Here is a 23,367-nt window from a genome sequence, read left to right on the forward strand (position 1 = left end):
AATGCGAGAACACCACTTCATCCAAATGAGGTCTGACCAGTGCCTTAAAAAGCCCCAGTTTTACACCTGGCTTTTATGCTCTAGTCATCTGAAAATGAATGCTAACATTGCATTTGGCTTTCTACTACCATCTCAAACCGCAAATTAACTTTTAAGGAATTCTGCACTAGGTCTCACAAGTCCCTTTGCACTTCTGATTTCTGACTTTGTTCAGAAAATAGTCTACCCATTTTTTCCTTCTACCAAAATGGATGACCATACAATTCCCTGCACTGTTTTCCATCTACTACTTCTTTGACCACTTTTCTAATCTGTCCAAGGCTTTCTGTTTCCTCAACACTGGCCCCTCCACGCAAGTTTGTATGTTTGTAGATGGAAATCATTGACATATATCATGAAATGAAGTAATCCAAATCATTGACATATAACCTAAGAATAAGTGGTCCCAACATCAACCCCCTCAGAACACCACTAGTCACCAGCAGCCAATCAGAAAAGTCTCCATTTAATCCCACTCTTCACCCCTTGCCAGTCAGTAAATCTTCTATCAATGCTGGTATCTTTCCTGTAAAACCATGGGCTCTTAGCAAGCTGTCAAGTTAAAGTTTGTCATTCAACCATACATGAGTACCCATCATTACAGCCAAAGGAAACAGTGTTACTCTGGGGCCAGGATACAAAAAACAATACCAATAGCCATACACAGCACAAGGCACATGTAACACATATAAGATATGAGTAGACAATAGACAATAGGTGCAGAAGTAGACCATTCGGCCCTTTGAGCCTGCACCGCCATTCTGAGATCATGGCTGATCATCTACTATCAATACCCGGTTCCTGCCTTGTCCCCATATCCCTTGATTCCCCTATCCATAAGATACCTATCTAGCTCCTTCTTGAAAGCATCCAGAGAATTGGCCTCCACTGCCTTCTGAGGCAGTGCATTCCACACCCCCATAACTCTCTGGGAGAAGAGGTTTTTCCTTAACTCTGTCCTAAATGACCTACCCCGTATTCTCAAACCATGCCCTCTGGTACTGGACTCTCCCAGCATCTGGAACATATTTCCTGCCTCTATCTTGTCCAATCCCTTAATAATCTTATATGTTGCGATCAGATCCCCTCTCAATCTCCTTAATTCCAGCGTGTACAAGCCCAGTCTCTCTAACTTCTCTGCGTAAGACAGTCCGGACATCCCAGGAATTAACCTCGTGAATCTACGCTGCACTTCCTCTACAGCCAGGATGTCCTTCTTTAACCCTGGAGACCAAAACTGTACACAATACTCCAGGTATACTCCCTCACCAGGGCCCTGTACAAATGCAAAAGGATTTCCTTGCTCTTGTACTCAATTCCCTTTGTAATAAAGGCCAACATTCCATTAGCCTTCTTCACTGCCTGCTGCACTTGCTCATTCACCTTCAGTGACTGATGAACAAGGACTCCTAGATCTCTTTGTATTTCTCCCTTACCTAACTCTACACCGTTCAGATAATAATCTGCCTTCCTGTTCTTACTCCCAAAGTGGATAACCTCACACTTATTCACATTAAGCGTCATCTGCCATGAGTATAATACAATTATTCAAAAAAATGTAGTCCAAGTCCCTGAGTCCATCAATGTCACAGCAGTCTGCATTCAACCATAATGCAGCTGGTCTTCTGGCAAGTGAACACAGATAGCAGCACTGACCCCAGCATGGACGCTGTGTCACACCACTTCCAGCACCAATGCCTCTTTTCTGGATGGCTACAAACAGGCAACGCTGTGGCTTGAGGCCTACTCTTCTGCCGAGTGAAGACTGGAGGGCAGCACCAATGTTAGCAAAGACACCGTGCCACACTGCCTCCAACGCCTCTCTTCTGGACAGCTGAAAACAGGTGACACTACAGCTTGAGGCCTAGTTCTTGCTAAAACTGAGGCCACACAATTCCCCCACCGTCGATCCTGTCAATAAACCAGTGAACTGAGCTTGAAGCTTTACAAGTTACCAATGTCCAACAGGGTCTTACAATCACAGGAAAAGCGACTAAGATAGGCTGATAAGATACACCGATAGACTGCACACCGCCTTCGTGTACTTTCTCCAACGCCTCTCTAGCAGGCAGCTACAGGGTCTGCACAAAGTTCAGCTCTGTCAGTTTTTCTACCAACAAGAACCTCACCGATGGGGTAGACCTGCAGTACTTTAAGTTCTTAATGTCCAGCATTATCTTGTGATCATAAAAAAAATGGTTAAAAATATAGTAACTCCTTTGGTTGGCCCCGTAGACGTCAGTGTGTCTGAGTGTGGCGCCATCTTAACAGCAGGACTTACCTTGTTAAGCAACCTCGTGTACTGCACTCTGTCAAAGACCTTCTGAAAATCCAAGTAAACAACATCCACTGACTCTCCTTTGTCTATCTTGCCTGTTATTTGCTCAAAGAATTCCAACAGATTTGTCAACCAAGATATCTTCTTAAGGAAACCATGCTGACTTCAGCTAATTTTAACATGCACCTCCAAGTACCCAAAACCACATCCTTAAAAATGGACCCTAACATTATTGCGACAATGTTGTGAGAACAGGAGAATTTTAGCCATGAGGAGAGGATAGCAGGGGAATGGTTTGTTTACTTTGGAAAAGAGGACAAGCTATATAAAGTTATAATGAGCAGATAAGGGGGAATTGTACCTTTAAACAGGGAGATCAATACTTTGGGGTAATGTTTTAAAGTAATTTGTATCAAGGTCAAGGTTTTGGGGCCAGAGGCGAGGACTGGTCAGTTCACCTTGCTTCTCCCTGAGGTTTACTTGTTAAACTGAGGCTGTGGTCTGCAACTAATAGGATTCTGTGGACTCACTTTTGTGAACTTCAGTTCTGAATGCTGTTTGCTTACTTTTATTGTTTGTACAATTCATTTGTATTTTCTCTGCATATTGGGTGTTCCACAGTCTTTTTTTTAATGGGTTCAATTGGGTTTCTTTGTTTTGTGGCTGCCTGTAAGGAGATGAATCTCGAGGTTGTATAAAGTATACGCACTTTGAACTTTGAAGTACAGTAATGCAATTTACAGTACAAGTCCTAGACACAATGGGCTAAGAAGAAACCTTTTATATGATATATCATGAAGTCTTTTGGTCAACTCAGTAAGATTTCAGATAATGCCATTCAATACCCTCTATTTTTCATAAGGAAAGCACAATCTTAAAAAGGTGATGTTTCAGGGGGAAAAACCTACCACACAGCAGCTTCAGAGAACTTTCTGCAGGGGCTCTGGAACAACAGTGCTGGCCAATGAGCAGGAATAGACTGCAGAAGGCTGGAACTTTACAAGAAGTTTAAGGAAAATATTTCTTGTTGAACCTCTTTGCTGTGGAACGACAGTTGTCTTTACCCTTTTTGTCTTTAAGGGAATAAATGTAATGGGGGCAAAACAGTCCAGAATTATGGTGATTTACTTTATGCTTGTTCATTTTCCTTTGAATAAAAAATGTGACATGAAAAACAGCTTTGAGCATTACCCTACAATAGAACGGAGTTCCTTTCTGGAGGTCAGAGAACGGATTGTAGACGGACTCCAAATTTCTGGAGTCAACAGCCATATGCATCTAGCAGCTGCTCTGTTTCGGGTGCCGGATATGATAACAACCAACTCAGTTTATTTACATTCATATGATTAACCAGACATGTTGCATGATACAGGCCCTTAGGGAACTAGAGGATGGGAAGCTCCTGTTAAATGAAAAAGTGAAGTCCAATCATAATGTCACAGTATTTCAATGTGCAGAAAGACAGCTGTTTGACATCTCCTCTACTCCAACTGGAAAATGAACTAGTTAGGACTATACTGGTTCCCAGTTCTTTTCCAGAGCCTTACGCCTTCATGTTCATCCATTTGATTCCTAGGTGTGTAGAGCATTTCAGCCTTTTTCAGATGGTAACTTCCAGACCCTCAGTAATCTGTAAAAGTAAATGTCTTTCTAGAACTCCCCCCTAAATTTTTTTAACCTATTAGCTTAAATCTAAGCCTTCCCATTTTGATTTTTCTGCCTTGAAAACAACCATTGTCGGGGGCCAAATCAAAGATGGTGATGAATCAGCACATAGGAGGGAGATTGGAAATCTGGCTGAATGGTGCCGCAAAAACAACCTCTCACTCAGTGTCAGCAAGACCAAGGAACAGAATACAGACTTCAGATGAGGGACACCAGAGGTCCACAATCCAGTCCTCCTTAAAGGACCAAAGGGGGTGAGGGTTAGCAACCTTAAATTCCTAGGTGCTATAATTTCAGGGTACTTGTCCTGGGCTCAGCACATAAGTGCAATTACAAAGAAAGCACTTTGAACTTTAAAACTTTGAAATATGGCTTTCCACTTCATCTTGCCCATTTGTTTCATAATTTACTACACCTCAAAGGAAATCCCCTTCAGTCTGTTTAGTTCCAAAGAAAGTTTTCTAATCTACCCAGCCTCTCCTCACACCTGAGATCTTCCAGCTCCGATGACTTTCTTGTAACTCTTCCCTCTTATATATGCTAGGGCTACTGCAATGGCACATTGAGTGTTATTGGATGCCATTATTTTCTCAGTTTTTCTGTGGAAGCGTCTTTCTCTGTGCTTCGCAGGCTGTGCTGGGGCAAAAAGAAAGACGCACACATAGAAGAATTCAATCTTTCAATCACCCCCACAAAATGCTCCTGACAAAGGCATTTTTGCCAGTGCTGTTCAGTTACTTTAATATAACACAGAACAATCCGACACAGCTATGTGACCTCTGGGCTGGAATGTCTGTGCTGAACACAATGCCAAATTAAACAATTTCATCAGCCTAGAAGTAATCCATATCCCTCCATTTCCTGCATATTAATGAGTTCATCTAAAGGCCTCTGAAACATCTGTATTACATTTGTTTCCACTACCACCCCTAGCAGCCTGTTCTGGTCACACTCCACATAAATAAGCTTTCTCATTTAACCTCCCCTCCCCCAACATGTGTCCTCTAGTTCAAAAGTTCGAAGTACATAATTGTTACTATATACAACCCAGAGGTTCAGTTTCTCAGTAAATCCAATATTCATAATGAAATCAATGAAAGATCACACCCAACAGGATTAACAACCAGTGTGCAAAAGTTAACAGAAGATAAAAGATAACAAACGCAAAAAAGAAAGAAAAATTAATAATAGAAATGCCTGGCTCACAATTGGAGAACTCTTCTCAGAAAGAGAACTGTTCCTTGTGGCAATACAGGACCAGGCGGTTAACACAAAAATGATCAAAAACACTTAATAAAAGACCAACAAATTCAGAGAAAATGCAGAGAAAAACCAGAAACAATCCAGCACATTACAAGATCCTGTAGCAGTTGAACTCAATCTGATTACTTACACAGACACAATCAAGTGGCAAGCATCATTCACCAGCAACTTGCTTTAAAATATAAACTCGTATATGAAATCACACCTTACTATATATACAAGCCTGATCCAACTTTAGAATCAGAATACCATAAGTTATATTATGACCGATCAGTTAATATAGATAGGACAATCTATATAACCATTTAGATACAATAATACAGGATAAACAAGCAAGAACAACTTATTTAATAGATATAGCCATTCCAAACACACATAACTTACAGAAATCAGTAAGTGAAAAACACCAGAAATATGCTGAATTAAAAGAGGAAATTGAAAGACTTTGGAACGTGAACAGGGTATACATTGTCCTGATAGCAATATTTACAACTAGTATCATCCCAAAGTCACTACACAATAGCATTAAACAATTAGGGCTACACAGTAATATTTATGTAAATCTTCAGAAAGCCACAATATTAAACTCTATGAGAATAGTCCGAAAATTCTTAGCAATTGACAAATGAGTGTGTGTGGCTATGCCTGTATATCAGGGTCTACCAGCTTGAGCTGAGAAAAAAAAAATCATCATCATTAATAAATAAGTAATAAGTATCAAGAACATAAGATGAAAGGTTCTCCATATCAACATCTTGGGCTGAACATATTGCTGTCGAGTTGAAGAAGCCATACCAGTGCCTCTACTTCATTCGGAGTTTGACAAGATCTGATATGTCCACACCATCACAGGCACAACCACCCTCACCATCGAGGACATCTTCAAGAAGGCTGGATCTATCACTTAGGACATTTACCATCTGGTGCATGCCCTCTTCGCATTGCTACCATTTGGGAGGACATACTGGAGCTGAAGAACAACACTCAATGATTAAAGAACAGTTTCTTCCCTTCTGCCATCAGATTCCTGAACGGTGCATGAATCCATGAATACTACCTCATGATTTCTCTTTTACATTATTTGTTTATTTTTGTGACTTTTACTAGTTTTTATGTCTTACACTGTACTGCTGATGCAAAGCAACAAATTTCTTGACATGTCAGTGATAATAAACTGGATTCTGAAGTGATTAAAAGGTGTTTGGGTTTGAAAAAATCAAATTTCTGGTTCATTAAAATGAGTGAGCTTAATGGACTAATTTGACCATTTATGGCATTAAAAAAAAATTTAAATATGAAGGTAATTTCTGCGATAAGAATTGCTGTGTATTTGATACTTCAATAATATTTGATTAATCATGTATATTGTTTAATTATGCATTCTCATTTATTTGAATAATTTATTATGGGTTATATGTAACATACATGAATTGCATACGTCATCATGTGCACCCTTACTTAATGTAAACCCATAGTAACACCCACAGTTCAAACTCCCATAATTTCATTTGAATTAGTTTAACATTTTGAAGTTACAAATCATAACTTCAAATATTTTTGAAGTGTTTGTTACTCATGAGAGGGTAAAATTTTCATCTATTTTCTGATTATTTAACTATAAGTGACAATTGAGTAAATTGCAAAGAAAACTAAATCTTTAATTTATTAGATTGGTATCTCTGGTTTTATTTTCCATCTTGAGAATTCAAAAATGACATTGATGTTTTTATAAAAACAGAAGTATTCTATTGTAAATACTTCATCTGAGTTCCTTCCGTTGGGGGATATTTACTATCCACTTCATTAGCACTATTGCAGGCTTCAGATTTTGGTATTTATCAAGTAATTTGTTGTATTTGTAACAGTGGCAGGGTGGAAATACATCTCTCACAAAGGAGGTGTTAGGCGCTCCTTCCTTCTGCTAGCCTACAAGTTACCCTTGGACATGGCGTTGCACCTGCTTAGCCCCCTCAGAGTCATGTGAAGCCATAGGAACAGGTGGTGCATGGTCAATTTGACCAATGAAATGACACTTGGAATCATCCAGTATGGCCCCAGTCTTGTCCATTTTTGTGGTAAATCCTTTTCCTTCTTTGCTTGTGGTCTCAAACAGCAAACACCCTACCCTTCTGACACTAATATGATCTTTGGCCTTTGAAGATAAATGTCTCCTGTCATCCATTTGCTTCTCAAGCAACTGTGGCCTAATTTGACCAAATTAAAGGGTTCCTACAATTAGGGTAGCGGGGTGAAGATACGTCTCTACCAAAGAAGGTGAAAGGCGCTCCTTCCCTCCAGTTGCCTGCAGGTCACCTTTGGGCAAAGTGTGGCACCTGCATAGCTCCTCAATCAGGGTCACATGAAGCCAAGGGAGCAGATGGTGGATGGTTGTATGAGCAGCTGGCACATATCACTAGTCCTGGTTTTGCGACAAATAAAGCCAGGCAATCTCTGAAGAGTATTGATAAGGGCTAAAGTCACCCATCTTGTAAAGACACTATCCAGAAGATGACAATGCAAAAAGCTTCTGTAGAAAAAATTGCCAACAACAATCATGGTGAATGAAGACCACAATTGCCAACATCATGACATGGCACATAATGAATGAATGAAACTAATTAGTATCTTCTATATTTGATGAACATTAGCATATTTGCTGAACTCAATGAGTGAAATTTTTCTTTCAATGGTGCACAAAATTGGCAAAATATCTGTCTTGGATTTATGTACAAGCATCACATTGCTTTGATTATACTTCAGACAGTGTTGTCTACTTATGTCAGTAAGTGCAGACACATATCTAATAGCAAATGCCTTTCTGTGATGTCTTGTTAATGAACTTGAAAACAAATTATTATTTCTTAAAAGATAAAATTATTTTAAAAAACAATATTTCTAGTAAAATAACAGATGGTTTAATATAACTATACAAGTTCCCCTGTGGGATTAACAGAATGTCTCATTGTCCTCTGACTCAAGTGACACAGAATCAAGATGCCCTGGCCAACGGTGTTTAAGCTGAACTGCAGAAGCTATGTGAGAGGTAAGGTGCACATCTACTCTGACCTCAAAATTCCCAAGCTTGTGATATACTGATCCTTCTGCTCAGGGAGAATTGCTCTCATTTTGATGCAACTGTTAAACGTTACCAGAACTATGCTTTCTCAGGCACGTAAGTATAAGATCTGTTGGCAACACCCTCAATCCAAGCACGGGCATTCGTCTAAGTGAGGGACTGCAAGAATAATTGCATCATCCATTTTATAACATACATTGATGACCACTGAATTGACCAAAGCCAGCATAACCAAATGCACCATTTAACCACATATATTTAAATTGTTCACTTATCAACAATATTTGTTTGATAAAAGTAAGATTTTGCACTTCATTGTTAGGATGGAATAGGATGGGGATGTCTATTGGGAAAATATGTAACATCACTTTATATTGTAGATGATAATTAAAATCAGTCATCAGAAAATTGTGGTTTGGGATTCAAAAACTCATCTATGTATTGAGTGGAATGTTAGGATCTATGATGCATATAATCTGATTAGAGTCATAGAAGCACAGAGTCATGGAAAGATACAGAAACATGCCATTCAGCCCATCTAGTCCAAGCCTACTCCCATCAACCTGCAGTGGGATTACAGCCCTCCATACCCCTACCAACCATGTACCTATCCAAACTTCGTTTAATCATGGAATTGAGCTCACATGTACCACTTAAGCTGGCAGCTCATTGACCTTCTCATGACCTTCTGAGTGAAGAAGATTCCCCTCACGTTCCCCTTAAATTTTCTAACCCATGAGCTCTGGTTCTAGTCTCACCCAACCTCAGTGGAAAAAGCCTGCTTGCATACCCTATACCTCTCATAAGTTTGTATATCTTTATCAAATCTCTGCTCACTCTTCTATGTTCTAAGGAATAAAGGTCTAGCCTATTCAGTCTTTCCTTATAATTCAGATCCTCCAGACCTAGCAACATCCTTATAATTTTTCGCTGTACTCCTCAACCCTACTTACATCTTTCCTGTAGGTGGGTGATCAAAACTGCACACATTACTCCAATTAGGCCTCACCAACGTCTTAACCAACTTCAACATAGCATTCCATCTCCTGTACTCAATACTTTGATTTATGAAGGCCAATGTTGTTTTACTTATAAAACAAGATTCAAATTATGATACAGAAAAAAATTTACAAAAGCAAAACTCATGCTTTTCGCTTAGATTCCACTTCTAAGCCATGGGCAAAAGCAAAGATGTGATCTGACTTACTTATTATTCCCAAGGTTTAATGTGCTATAAAATACAACTGGTTGTTGCCTCTTCATTGTTTTACCACTTATTTAAATTAGAAGCTGAATGTGCTTTTGAAATTTGTACCCACCCAGTCAATCAAGAAGAATTAGAGGCATGCCGTCATGCTGAATCACCAAAGACTAAAAATGACTCCACTAAAAACAGCACTAACAGACAGACAGACACACACACACACACTATACACTTACTTGTTAATTTCTATGTTGTGTATATTTCTGCAGTATATAAATATTCCGTCAGTTTATTTATTAGAACATACCATAATAAGTCCAGTTGGACACTGGAGCAACCGCCATTCCACACTTGAAGACTTTGCTTCCTGATCCAAGTACCATGGATGTGACATAACCTCCATAAGACTAAAGGCAAATAGAAAGCAATGAGTTACTTTGAATTAGCATATAAAATGGTTGAATACATAGATTTATGTTCAAAGACACTGAAGAGAATTCTCTCAAACTCTTAGTTTTAAAAAAAATCCTGGAAGTCTGCTTATGATAAAGATGCTGATGGCCATGGTGTGTAATTCAATCATGAGGAAGTCTGCAGATGCTGTAAACACAAAAGCAACACACACAAAACGTGGAGGAACTCAGCAGGGCAGGCAACATCTATGGAAAAGAGTAAACAAGTCGACATTTCAGGCCAAGACCCTTCTTCAGGACCAAGAAGGAAGAGGGAAGATGTCAGAATAAAAAGGTGGGGGGTGGGGAAAGAGGCTAGCTGGAAGGTGAAAGGTGAAGCCAGGTGGGTGGGAAAAGGTCAAGGGCTGGAGAAGAATCTGATCGGAGAGGAGGACCCAGGAGGAAGTAACAGGCAGGTGAGAAGAGATAAAATATCAGAGTGAGGAATAGAGGAAGGGGAGGAGTGATTTGTTTACCAGAAGGAGAAACTGGTATTCATGCCATCAGGTTGAAGATTATCCAGACAGAAAATAAGGAGTTACTCCTCCAACCTGAGGGTGGCCTCATCTTGGTACAAGAAGAGGCCATGGATGCATATTTATATAATATTTATTTGTTTCAATGCCTAAAAATTTGAACAGTTTTAGTATTTGATGCATTACTTTTGAGAGTTTTGCAACAATTTCAAGTATTAATATTGAGGATGGAAAGATCTGGCAATGTGGATGGATATCTTTTTCCTGCTCTGTAAGGTCCATAATCCAATGATAACTCTTTTTTTCCATATCATGCACACTGTGAATTGTTTTATAATGACAGCAATATAGCTACTTCCTGGATAATTTCATTGACATGGATGATTACTTCTATTTTACGTTTCTTTTCAATATTGCTCAGTGGCAACCTTTTCTGTTGCATTTGGTTCTTCAGGACACACTACTATGTCCTTGAGAAGTATAATCGGCCTCTTGGTAAGTACAATGTCCTTCAGTAAGCATAATGTGCCTCTTCTATTGGATACTGTTGTTCCACAGGATTTTGAAGGAAAATAAAAACATAAGAAACAGGAGTAGGCAGAGGCTAGCCTGATATTCCCCAGTCTAGTCTACAATTCTTAGGAAAAAACAATAGGAAAGTATTTGCGCATGAAACCACAACCAACATCTTATCTGTTTAAATAATATCCAGATCTTAAAATTTAATTCAACTAAACATAAAGATCCAGCATATGGGCAGCAGGATGGAGATATGTTTCCAACAAAGGAGGTGTAAGGCGCTCCTTCCCTCCGCTAGCGTTCTGGTCATCCTTGGGCAAGGTGCAGTACCTGCTTAACCCCCTGATCAGGGTCATATGAAGCCACGGGAGCAGGTGGTGGATGGTCGTATGAGCTGCCCAGAAGAAGGCAATGGCAAATCACTTCTATGGAAAAATTTGCCAAGAACAATCATGGTCACATGACGTGGTTCAACGCCTTATAGGTTTGATCCATTTTTCATATTAAAGAAACAGATTTTAATGAGAAAATGCAGGTTTCCTTCGTCAAACTAAAAGCCACATATTTCTCTTATAACATCTATCCTAAAAATTGTCAATGCATGCATGGACAATCAAGTGAGAACCTTGATTAAATCTATGTGAAAATCCTGGTCTCTACAAAATTGCGGGCTCACATACATATTCCTGAAGATGGGTCTTGGCCCTATTAGTTGACTGTCTATTAATTTGCATAGATGATGTCTCACTTGCTTACTCAGTTCCTCCAGCATTTTGTGTGTGTTCTTATGGATTTCTGGCATCTGCAGGTTTTCTCTTGTTTATTATCTGCATTTTGTATAAATGGATTACTCTATTGAATAAGCTTTTGCAATACTGCTAATACTGTAGTACACTAGATTAATCAAGGGAATCAATTAAACAAATATGCTTACTCTCTCACAGAATGAAAGGGAGTGTACTACCAAATTAATGGTATTGCAAAGATGTATTTTTTGCAGTGGGGTCAAAACAATTATATAGCATACATATAAGAAAGTAATATTTTTACTAAGCATAATTTGAAGACTTACCCATCCCCAGATTGCTATTTTTTTCTCATCAATGAATCCCATTTCTATGAATTTTCTGCAAAGTAATGAATTGCTTATGTTAATTAAGCCCATAAGCTAAAACACTGATGCATGCAACAATGCTTAGTTTGAAGTCAATAGTTTAAGTACTTCATACTTGTGATATGTCTGTAATCATAGTGCTTTAAAACTCTATGCACTGCAACTTGTTTTTTGAACTTAAAATACAGAACAGTTCAGCTCAGGAGCAGGCTATTCAGCCCACAATTTTGTGCCAAACCAGCTCAAAAACAAATCGATAACACTAATGCCTCCATCGCCCTTAAATCCATGTTCCTATTCAAACATCTCTTAAAAGCCTCTGATGTTTTTGCCTCTACCACCATTCTAGGCATTACAAGGAGTTCACCACTCTCTGCATAAAAAATTTACCCATCACATCCCCTTTGAACCTACCCTCTCTCACCTTCAATGTATGCCCTCTGGTATTAGACATTTCAACCCTGGGAAACAGATACTCTCTGGCCACTCTATCTATGCCTCTCATAAACTTGTAAGCCTCCATCAGATCTCCCCCTCAGCCTCTGGTGCTCTAGAGAAAACAACCCAAGTTTAGCCACTTTGTGGCCATTTTCAAGGAGCTACGAACTATGAACAGATCTCTCTGCTCAGCAACTCTGTTAAGGATCTTGCCCTAGACAGTGTACCTTGTACCTTGCATTTGCCCTGCCAAGGTGCAACACTTCACTTCGCATTTATTTGGGTTAAATTCCATCTGGTAGATGGAGCTCGTCAGCCTGGGAAGGCAGTCCATCTAAGAGAGGGAAAACTCTGATTTCAAACCTCCGCCGCCTTGCAGCCCATACCCACTCATGGGAAAGGCTTCGGGAGTAAACCCTGAGGACAAATCCGGAGCTGGAGTCCCTAAGGCAGTCCGACGTTGTCTTCAACCTCGTTCTGGCAACTCCTGCGAACACTGGTGCCAAGCTGTATCGGCCCTTCCCTTCCCTTGGACAACATCGGTGGCATGGAGAGGGGAGACTTGCTGCATGGGCAACAGCCGGTCTTCCATACAACCTTGCCCAGGCCTGCAGCCTGGAGACTTTCCAGGCACAGAACCGTGGTCTCGCGAGCCTAACGGATGCCGTACAGACTCCAACTGCCGTTTCTCTTCACATATTTGCAACTGATCTATATCACACTGTATTCTTTGCTAGTCTTCTTAATCAGAATCAGAATCAAGTTTAACATCACTGGCATATGTTGTGAAATTTGTCATAATGCAGCAGCAGTACATTGCAGTACATCATAATAAAATCTATAAATTAAAGTAAATATATGGTATATATTAGTTATATTTATTTATTAGATATATATTTAAAAAGTAGAACAAAAAGTAGTGAGGTGGTATTCTTGTGTTCAATGTCCATTTAGAAATCTGGTGGCAGAAGGGAAGAAGCTATGCCAGACACATTGAGTGTATGACTTCAGGCTCCTGTACCTCCTCCGCGATGGTAGCATTGAGAAAAGATAGATAGATAGATAGATAGATACTTTATTCATCCCCATGGGGAAATTCAACATTTTTTCCAATGTCCCATACACTTGTTGTAGCAAAAACTCATTACATACAATACTTAACTCAGTAATAATATGATATGCATCTAAATCACTAACTCAAAAAGCATTAATAATAGCTTTAAAAAAAAAAAAAAGTTCTTAAGTCCTGGCAGTTGAATTGTAAAGCCTAATGGCATTGGGGAGTATTGACCTCTTCATCCTGTCTGAGGAGCATTGCATCGACAGTAACCTGTCGCTGAAACTGCTTCTCTGTCTCTGGATGGTGCTATGTAGAGGATGTTCAGGGTTTTCCATAATTGACCGTAGCCTACTCAGCGCCCTTCGCTCAGCTACCAATGTTAAACTCTCCAGTACTTTGCCCACGACAGAGCCCGCCTTCCTTATCAGCTTATTAAGACGTGAGGCGTCCTTCTTCTTAATGCTTCCTCCCCAACACGCCACCACAAAGAAGAGGGCGCTCTCAACAACTGACCTATAGAACATCTTCAGCATCTCACTGCAGACATTGAAGTCAAGGGCACGTCTTGGTGATATGGTTACTTAATGATGGATGCCAGCTTACTGAGGCATCGCTCCCTGTGGATGTTCTGGGTGCTGGAGAGGTTAGTGCCCATGATGGAGCTGATGAGTTTACAACTATCCGTAACTTATTTGATCCTAAGTGAGAACTCTAAGTGTTTACACACCTTGCTGCTCTGATTTGATCTTCCACTTCATATGTGCCCAATCTTCGATATATTGCATGCATTATTTTGTTTCCTTGATAACCGCTTCCCCTTCCATCAAAGCTGGCAACTATAATCCCTTCTGTGCTGGCAAGGTAAGTGGCCCAGCCAATGGAGAATTGGGCATTGGCTTTCTGACTGCATGGCCCACCATATCTGAAAGAAATATCACAGGAATAATATAATAAAATCTTCTAACAAGTATTTGTAGTCTTTAATTATGCAAACCTAAATATTCTCCAACATCAAATAGAGTGCAAAAATATTATCATTATACATATCTTTCAAAATATGCTTATCTAGAAGACCAAACAAAATAAATAATAATAGAAACATAGAAAACCAACAGCACAATACAGGCCCTTCAGCTCACAAAGCTGTGCCAAACATGTCATTACTTCAGAACTACCTAGGCTTACCCATAGCTCTCTATTTTTCTAAGCTCCATGTATCCATCCAGGACTCTCTTAAAAGACCTTATTGTTTCTGCCTCCACCACCACTGCTGGCAGCCCATTCCATGCACTCACCACTCTTTGTGTAAGAAACTTACCTCTGTACCTACTTCCAAGCACCTAAAAACATGTCCTCTCGTTCTAGCCATTTCAGCCCTAAAAGATCAAATCTTATTTGTCAGCTGGCAACTAATAAAAGGTAATTAAAAATAAAAAAATGAGTTACTACTACACTACACTGAATCAAACGGCTTCAAACACAGATTTCAAAGATAAAAATATCATTTTCTGCTGAAATAAGACAAGATGGGAAAAGACTATATGCTACAGATTCATCTCCTATTGTAAAGTTAACATTTATTTTTGGGAAAAGCAGACGTTGGGATTTCACTTACACATCAATGAGCAGTGGATATTTCTTTTTATCATCAAAATGCGGTGGAAGTATCATCTGATACCAATAATCTGAAAAATATTTAAATCAGTTGCACTTAAAACATTTGTCATCAACGCTGAGTACAATTTGCTGAGAACATGACAAAGATTAAATATTGCCACTTTTTATTTTTTACTTATCTGCCTTTAAAGCAAATATTGATGATAGATAAACCACTTCCCTATAGGTACACATAGACCTGTTATTTGCTGATCTTAACAGGACATTCAACACAAATATTAAAGATTAACCAGTGTTCAAATAAAGCTGGTCAGAAGTGTGCACTACAGCTTTCTATCAAGCTGTCTATATTAGCAAGTTGGGAATAAATAGCACTGACTTGAATTGACTTTATTACTTACATCCTTTATATACATGAGGAGTAAAAATCTTTACGTTCTGTCTCCATCTAAATGTGCAATGTGCCATTACAGTAATTTATAATAACTATGTATTACGTACAACAGGATAGTCAATATAACATAGAAATACAGTCGCGTCAGCATGAGTTAATCAGTCTGATGGCCTGGCGGAAGAAGCTGTCCCCGGAGTCTGCTGGTCCTTGCTATTTTGCTGTGGTACCGCTTCCCGGGTAGTAGAGGCTGGAACAGTTTGTGGTTGGGGTGACTCGGGACTCCAATGATCCTTCGGGCCCTTTTTACACACCTGTCTCTGTAAATGTCCTGAATCATGGGAAGTTCACATCTACAGATGCGCTGGGCTGTCTGCACCACTCTCTGCAGAGTCCTTCGATTGAGGGAGGTAAATACCAGGCAGTGATGCAGCCAGTCAGGATGCTCTCAATTGTGCCACTATAGAAATTTCTTAGAAATTTGGAGGCCATACCAAACTTCTTCAACCGTCTGAGGTGATAGAGGTGCTGTTGTGCCTTTTTCACCACACAGCCAGTATGCACAGACCATGTGAGATCCTTGGTGATATTTATGCTGAGGAACTTAAAGCTGTTCACCCTCTCAACCCCAGATCCATTGATGTCTATAGGGGCTAGCCTGTCTCCATTCCTCCTGTAGTCCACAACCAGCTCCTTTGTTTTTGCGAAATTGAGGTTGTTTTCTTGACACCACTGTGTCAGGGTGATTGCAAAAGATTAGAGAGGAAAAAGCAAGAATATGTGGCTATTTGAGAAAAAGGATAAACAGATTAAAATTGAATTCTTAATCAGGGAGTTAGCACAGATGAAAAAGCCCTGAGTGATTTTGAATGGAATTTACAGAAACTCCGGCAGTGGTGTTTACAATATGCTCAATCTGTGAGGACAGATTGAGGGAACCAGCTGGAAACCGGTAGAATAATGCACCCAGTAATGAGGACCTGAGTTTCAACAGCAACAAGCTGAGGTAAGGGCAGACTGGCCAATGTCAAAGTGGAAGTAGTTCAAACACATCTTTCAGGCAAATATGCTATCAAAGGTCTGAACAGTTTGGTTCATTTCCAGGGAGAAGGTGAGTTTGTTACCACAGAGATATTTTGGGGCTGTGGAGAACAGTGCAGGCAAACAGAGAGGTGTTACATCACTGCCATGTGAGATGATGGAAAAGACTACAGGACTGAGGGAGCTAAATGGAGCACTGCTGCCAATCCCCAGCAATTGCTGTCACTCATAGTGTCAGCCTGGATGTAGCCCTAAAACATGGCAACAGGAGTATTCTATTTATTTATTGAGGTACAGCATGGAATAAATCTAACCAGACCTTTGAGACACACGGCTCAGCAATCCCTCATTGAATGCTAGCCCAAGCACAGGACAATTTACAAACACCGGTTGACCTATTAACTAGTAAGTCTTTGAACAGCAGGAGGAAACTGGAGAATGATATCGCCAGATCATTGTGTGGCTGAAGAACTGATGCAGAGATCAGGCTTTCAGACTGGTGGATCACTGGGATCTCTCCTGGACATACTATGTTGTCAACTTGCAGGCTGTCCCCATCACAGCCTTAGGTCTCTGCCATCCGATTCCTAAATGGACATTGAACCTGTGAAAACTACCTCACTTTTTAAATGTATATTATTTCTGGTTTTGCACGATTTTTAATCTATTCAATATATGTATATTGTAATGAATTCACTTATTTATTTATTATTATTATTATTATTTGCTTCTTCTATATCATGTATTGCATTGTACTGCTGCTGCTAAGTTAACAAATTTCACGACACATGTCAGTGATAATAAACCTGGTTCTGATTCTGTTGGTTGTTAAGGCAAATGATGAATTTCACCATGTTTCAATAAACGTGTAATAAGTAAATGAAACTGAATTGGAAGGTGTGACCTGTAGAAAAGGTTTGGATTACTCTTGAACTTGATGGGGACCAACCTCCTTGTGGACAGGTATTCTAAAACAGTTGGGGAAGATAAGGACTACTTTCGCAGGGGAGAGGAACCAGATTGATAGGGCAGAGGATGGAGCAGTTGGTGTAATGGTAGATGCAACATGGAGAGAGACTGTATGGAAACATAGGCAAAGGGTAAGACACAATTGGAGAGGTTGAAATATACTATTTTAATGCAAGATCTGAAACAAAGGTGATGAACTCAGAACACGGCTCAATGCATGGAACCACAACACTGTGGCCATTATAGAGACCTGTCTGTCACAATGGCAGGAATAGTCGCTAAGTGTGTAATGAAGCAAATTTGTATGAGTATTACAGTGGAGTAAAGGGAATTAGAGAGGGATGAGAGAGGAGCTGTCAAAAGCTGATTGAAAAGGACACTGGCAGGGATGACAAGAGAACAGTAGTAGCTGGAGTTTCTGGGCACAATTCGGAAGGCACAGGATAGATACATCCCAAAGATGAAGAAATATTCTAAAGGGAGGACGACACAACCATGGCTAACAAATCAAAGACAGCATAAAACCTAAAGGGAATGCATATAATATAGCAACAATCACTGGGAAGATAAGCTAGTGGGAAGCTTATAAAAATGAAGAGAAGGCAAGTAAACAAAGAACTATAAGGATAGTAGAGATAAAATAGAAAGGTAAACTAGCCAATAACATAAAAGAGGATACCAAAAGTTTGAAATATATCTATATATCTATATATATAGCATATACTCTGCTATAGTAGTGAAGTGAAGTGCATTTGCTATTACTAAAGAGAAGGTGCTTGGGAAACTGAAACGTCTGTAAGTGGATTAGTCTCCTGGACCAGACAAACTACACTCCAGAGAAAGATCTGAAAGAAGCAGCTGAAGAGACCGTGGAGGCGTTAATAATGATTTTTCAAGAATCACTAGATTTTGGGGTGATTTGGAGGACTGGAAAATTGCAAATGTCATTCTACTCTTCAAGAAGGGAGAGAGGCAGAAGAAAGGAAACTATTGGCTAGTTAGTTTGACTTGGGAAGATGATGGAGTCGATTATTAAGGAAGAGGTCTCAGGTTACTTGGAGGTGCATGATAAAATAGGCCGCAGTCAGCATGGTTTCCTCAAGGAAAAATCTTGCCTGAAAAATCTGTTGGAATTCTTTGAAGAAATAACAAGCAGGATAGACAAAGGAGAATCGGTTCATGTTGTGTACTTGGATTTTCTGAAAGCCTTTGACAAGGTGCCACACATGAGGCAGCTGAACAAGTTATGAGCCCCTTGTATTACAGGAAAGATTCTAACATGGATAAAGCAGTGGCTGATTGACAGGAGGCAGAGAGTAGGAATAAAAGGGGGCATGTTCTGGATGGCTGCCAGTGACTAGAGGTACTCCACATGGGCCGGTGTTAGGAGCTTCTCCTTTCACATTAGAGGTCAATAATTTGTATAATGGAGTTTACAGATGATACAAAGATAGGTGAAGGGACAGGTAGTATTGAGGAAGCAGGGAGTCTGCAGAAGGACTTAAACCAATTAGGAGAAAGGGCAAAGAAGAGGCAGATGGAATATAGTGTAGTCAAGTGTATGGCCATACACTTTGATAGAAGGAATACAGGAAGGTGTATTTTCTAAATATGGAGAAAATTCAAAATTCAGAGGTGCAAAGGGAGTTGGGAATCCCTGTGCAGGATTCCCTAAAGGTTAACGAGCAGGTTGAATTGGTAGTAAGGAAGGCAAAAGCAATGTTAATGTCTATTTTGAGAGGACTAAAATATAAGTACCAGGATGTAATGCTGAGGCCTTGTCAAGCATTGATCAGACCGCACTTGGAGAATTTTGAGCAGTTTTGTGCTCTAAGAAAAGATGGACTGGCATTGGAGAGGGTCCACAGGAGGTTCTCGAGAATTATTCTGGGAATGAAAAGGTTAATGTATGAGGAGTGTTTGATAGCTCTGGGACTGTACTTAGTGGAGCTTAAAAGAATATGGGGATCTCAATAAACCCTATCAAATATTGAAAGGCCTAGATAGAACCAATATAGAGAGGATGTTTCCTACAGTGGGTAAAAATATGACTAGCAGGCACAGCCTCAGAAATGAGGGACATCCATTTAGAATACAGATGAGGAGGAATTTCTTTAGCAGAGGGTAGTCAATTTGTGGAATTCCACAGACGACTGTGGAGGTTATGACACTGGGCATATTTAAAGTGGAGGTTGATAGGTCAGGATGTCACAGTTTATGGGGAAAAGCCAGGAGAATGGGGTTGAGAGGGATAATAAATAAACCATAAAGGAATGGTGGAGCACTGTCAATGTGCCAAATGGCTGAATTCTGCTCCGTGTCTTATGGATTTATGGTCTTTTTGTCTCAAGCTAATGTTTCTATCGTATTCTCATTTCAGGGGCTCAGCCAATAACAATACCCTTCTATTGAGTTAAGACTATGATATAGAGAAGAAGGCTGGACCATTTAGTTCCTTTATTAAGATATCAGCTGATCTTTTACCTTTGTGCCATTTTTTTTACCAATCCCATTCCCTTGAATATACACCAACTATCTCTATTTCCAATATACTCATTTACTGAGACTTCATGGTCCTCTTGGATATGGAATTGCAAAACTGCACCTCCCTCTGAGAGAAGAAATTTCTTTTCAGTTTAGCTCTGAATGGCTAACATTTGTCTGCAGGCCCATATTTTTCAACACCTCTTAAGTAACCAGTGGAACATCATCCCTACATCTCTGTTCTCAAGCCCCAGAAGAATATTGCTGATTGAGTGGAGAGAGATGGTGGAGATCAGAGAATAGGTGGGAAGCAGGAAATAAATGGTAAACATAAGAAATTCTGCAGATCCTGGAAATCCAAAGCAACAGATACAAAATGCTGGAGGAACTCTGTGAGAATGAAATGCTTTTAATAGTGTACGGTTTTAAAAGTGGAGATAGAGTCTTGATTTAAGAGGTTGTTAGCTGCAAAGCGGAATGAATTAAGGGTTGACATTAATGCTAACATAGATTCAAAGCCTAAGGAAATTGTTTCTCTGCAGTGTACTCTATCCAATCCTTATGACACTGTTGTAAATTTTTAAACATGTTATCTCACCTTTAGTGATAAAGTATAGTTAAAGCACACATATAAAAAAGAAAATCAGACATGATCTCACCATGCCTACATTTCTCAAAATTATCTAATGGTCTGGAGGGCTGTAAAGTAGGTAAGCAGCATAATGATTTTAACAGCTGGATTAACAGTAGCAGTTAGCGGTAGTAGATTTTGTATCACTTCAAGTAAACAAACAGTATGGTGCTACCACATGTAAGACCGCTGAATAAATACCACATTGAATAACAAGGTTATGTTTCCAAAATCTTCAATAACTTCTAAAACTTTTAAACCAAGGTATTTAAATAAATTAATAGCCTACAGAGAGTCTGCCCATGTCTTTTATTGCTCCTGAACTCCCCAAACAGTTTGCACTCTAGCTAATCCACATCTAACTAACTTTACTTTTTTTCAGCTTAGGCAATTTGCCTGAGAGTTCAAAATGAGATTGCTCTCGCCAAATTAGAAAATGTGCATTTTGGGCCTATACATGCTACTGCGTGTAGAAGTGAAAATCTAATTATGCATTTGCCGTTTCCATTCTATAGGAGAGAGGATGAAGATCTTAGCAGAAATGTAAACATCTTTATCAAATGGCCATTCAAATTGCCAAATACCTGACTTGGCAGAATCAGAATCAGGTTTAATATCACCGGCATATGTCATGAAATTTGTTAACTTTGCGGCACCAGTAAAATGCAACACATAATAATAGAAAAAGCAAGTGAATTACAGTATCAACATATATATTAGTTAAGTAAAATAAGTAGTGCAAAAAAAAGAAATAAAAACGTAATGAGATAGTGTTCATGGGCTCAATGTCCATTCAGAAATCGGATGGCAGAGGGGAAGAATCTTTCCCTGAATCGTTGAGTGTGTGCCTTCAGGCTCCTGTACCTCCTCCCTGATAGTAGCAATGAGAAGAGTGCAGGTTCTGGGTGATTGGGGTCCTTAATGATGGATGCCACTTTTCTGAGGCACTGCTCCTTGAAGATGTCCTGGATACTACGGAGGCTAATACCCATGATGGAGCTGACTGAGTTTATAACTCTCTGCAGCCAACTTCGATCCTCTGCAGTACCCCCTTCCCCCCCCCCCCACACCCCAATATGAGATGGTGATGCAGCTCTCCACAGTACATCTGTAAAAAAAATTGAGAGTGTTTTTGGTGACGTACCAAATCTCACCAAACTCCTAATGAAATATAGCCGCTGACGTGCCTTTTTTGTAGCTGCATCGATATGCATTGATAAGCTACTCAATGAATTTAATTGTGTATCAATGTGTATTTTCAATTTCTTGAACCTCATAAACATTTAGGGCAGTCTGCCATTTAGAACAGCATAAAGCATCAGCAACTCTTTGCAATTAACAATTCACATGAAATATCTTCCTCACAAGAAGTTGCTGATTAATTTGCACATTAATAATTCTTTACTTGTTAAACACACTATCTTGTCAGCATGTTCTGAGCTAATATGTCTATAATATGAATCAGACTTTCCCTACCAAGGAAATGTACAGCCAAACAAGCAGTTGCTATTCAGCTGCTTGCCGATATACAGGAGGCCTCACATGCTGGGTTCAGTGTTGCACCTTAAGCTTGTTTACATTAAACCATCACTGTGTGACATTTCCTGTTTTTCATGGCAGACACAATTTATACTAATGTCTCCTGTGAATGCAGCACTCCGCTGTGATTATGGGACAGGAATCAGCCCTCAAATGTTCACAGAATTAGACTTTGTCTAACTAGTTATATCCTCTTATAGGTCGGTGAGCCTAACATCAGTAGTGGGAAAGTTAATGAAAGGTATTCTGAGGGACCGGACATGTAAGTATTTGGAAAGACATAGACTGTTTAATGATAGTCAGCATGGCTTCCTATGTGGCAGGTAATATCTAACCACTCTTATAGAGTTTTCAAGGAAGTTACCAAGAAAGTGGATGAAGGCAAGGTGGTGGATGTTGTGTACATGGACTTTAGAAAGGCATTTGGCAAAGTCCCACATGGGAGGTGGGAGGTTGGTAAAGAAGGTTCCGTCGCTTGGCATTCAAGATAAGGTAGTAAATTGGATGAGACATTAGCTATGTTGCCTCTCTGACTGGAGACCTGTGACTGGTGAGTACTGCAGGGAACTGGTGCTGGCTCCATTGTTGTTTGTCATCCATATCAATGATATGAAACATAGTGTGGTTAGCTGGATCAGCAAATTTACTGATGACACCAAGAGTCAGCATGCAGATAGTGAGGAAGGCTCTCGTGACTTGTTGAGGGATCTGGACTAACTGGAAAAATCGGCTGAAAAATAGCAGATGGAATTTAGTGCAGACAAGTGTGAGCTGTTGCACTTTGGGAGGACCAACCCAGCTAGGTTTTACACAGTGAATGGTAGGGCACTGAGGAGTGTGGCAGAACAAAGGGATCTGGGAATACAGGTCATTGAAAGAGGCGTCACAGGTAGTTAGGGTTGTAAAGAAAGGTTTTGGCTCTTTGGCCTTCAACAATCAAAGTACTATGTACAGGAGATCAAATATTATGTTGAAGTTTTATAAGTCGTTGGTGAGGCCTAATTTGGAGTATTGTGTGTAGTTTTGGTCACCTACCTACAGGAAGGATGTAAATAAGGTTGAAAGAGTACAGAAAAAATTTATAAGAATACGACCTGAGCTATAAACAAAG

The 23,367-nt window shown here is 39.7% G+C and overlaps 1 protein-coding gene across 3 annotated transcripts in view; it reads right to left on the bottom strand.

The window, feature by feature from the left end:
• LOC140728541 (dipeptidyl peptidase 4-like) overlaps positions 1-23,367 on the bottom strand; it is a 202,365-nt gene that overhangs the window by 11,055 nt on the left and 167,943 nt on the right. For all 3 annotated transcript variants that reach the window (XM_073047412.1, XM_073047414.1, XM_073047413.1), the window contains 4 exons: positions 15,200-15,269; positions 14,312-14,506; positions 12,045-12,099; positions 9,833-9,932 (listed from right to left, as the gene is read on the bottom strand). In XM_073047412.1, coding sequence (XP_072903513.1) covers positions 9,833-9,932; positions 12,045-12,099; positions 14,312-14,506; positions 15,200-15,269 — 420 coding nt within the window. The remainder of the gene's footprint in view (positions 1-9,832; positions 9,933-12,044; positions 12,100-14,311; positions 14,507-15,199; positions 15,270-23,367) is intronic.

This window comes from Hemitrygon akajei, chromosome 5, assembly GCF_048418815.1.
Source record: "Hemitrygon akajei chromosome 5, sHemAka1.3, whole genome shotgun sequence".
In the NCBI taxonomy this organism is placed as follows: domain Eukaryota; kingdom Metazoa; phylum Chordata; class Chondrichthyes; order Myliobatiformes; family Dasyatidae; genus Hemitrygon; species Hemitrygon akajei.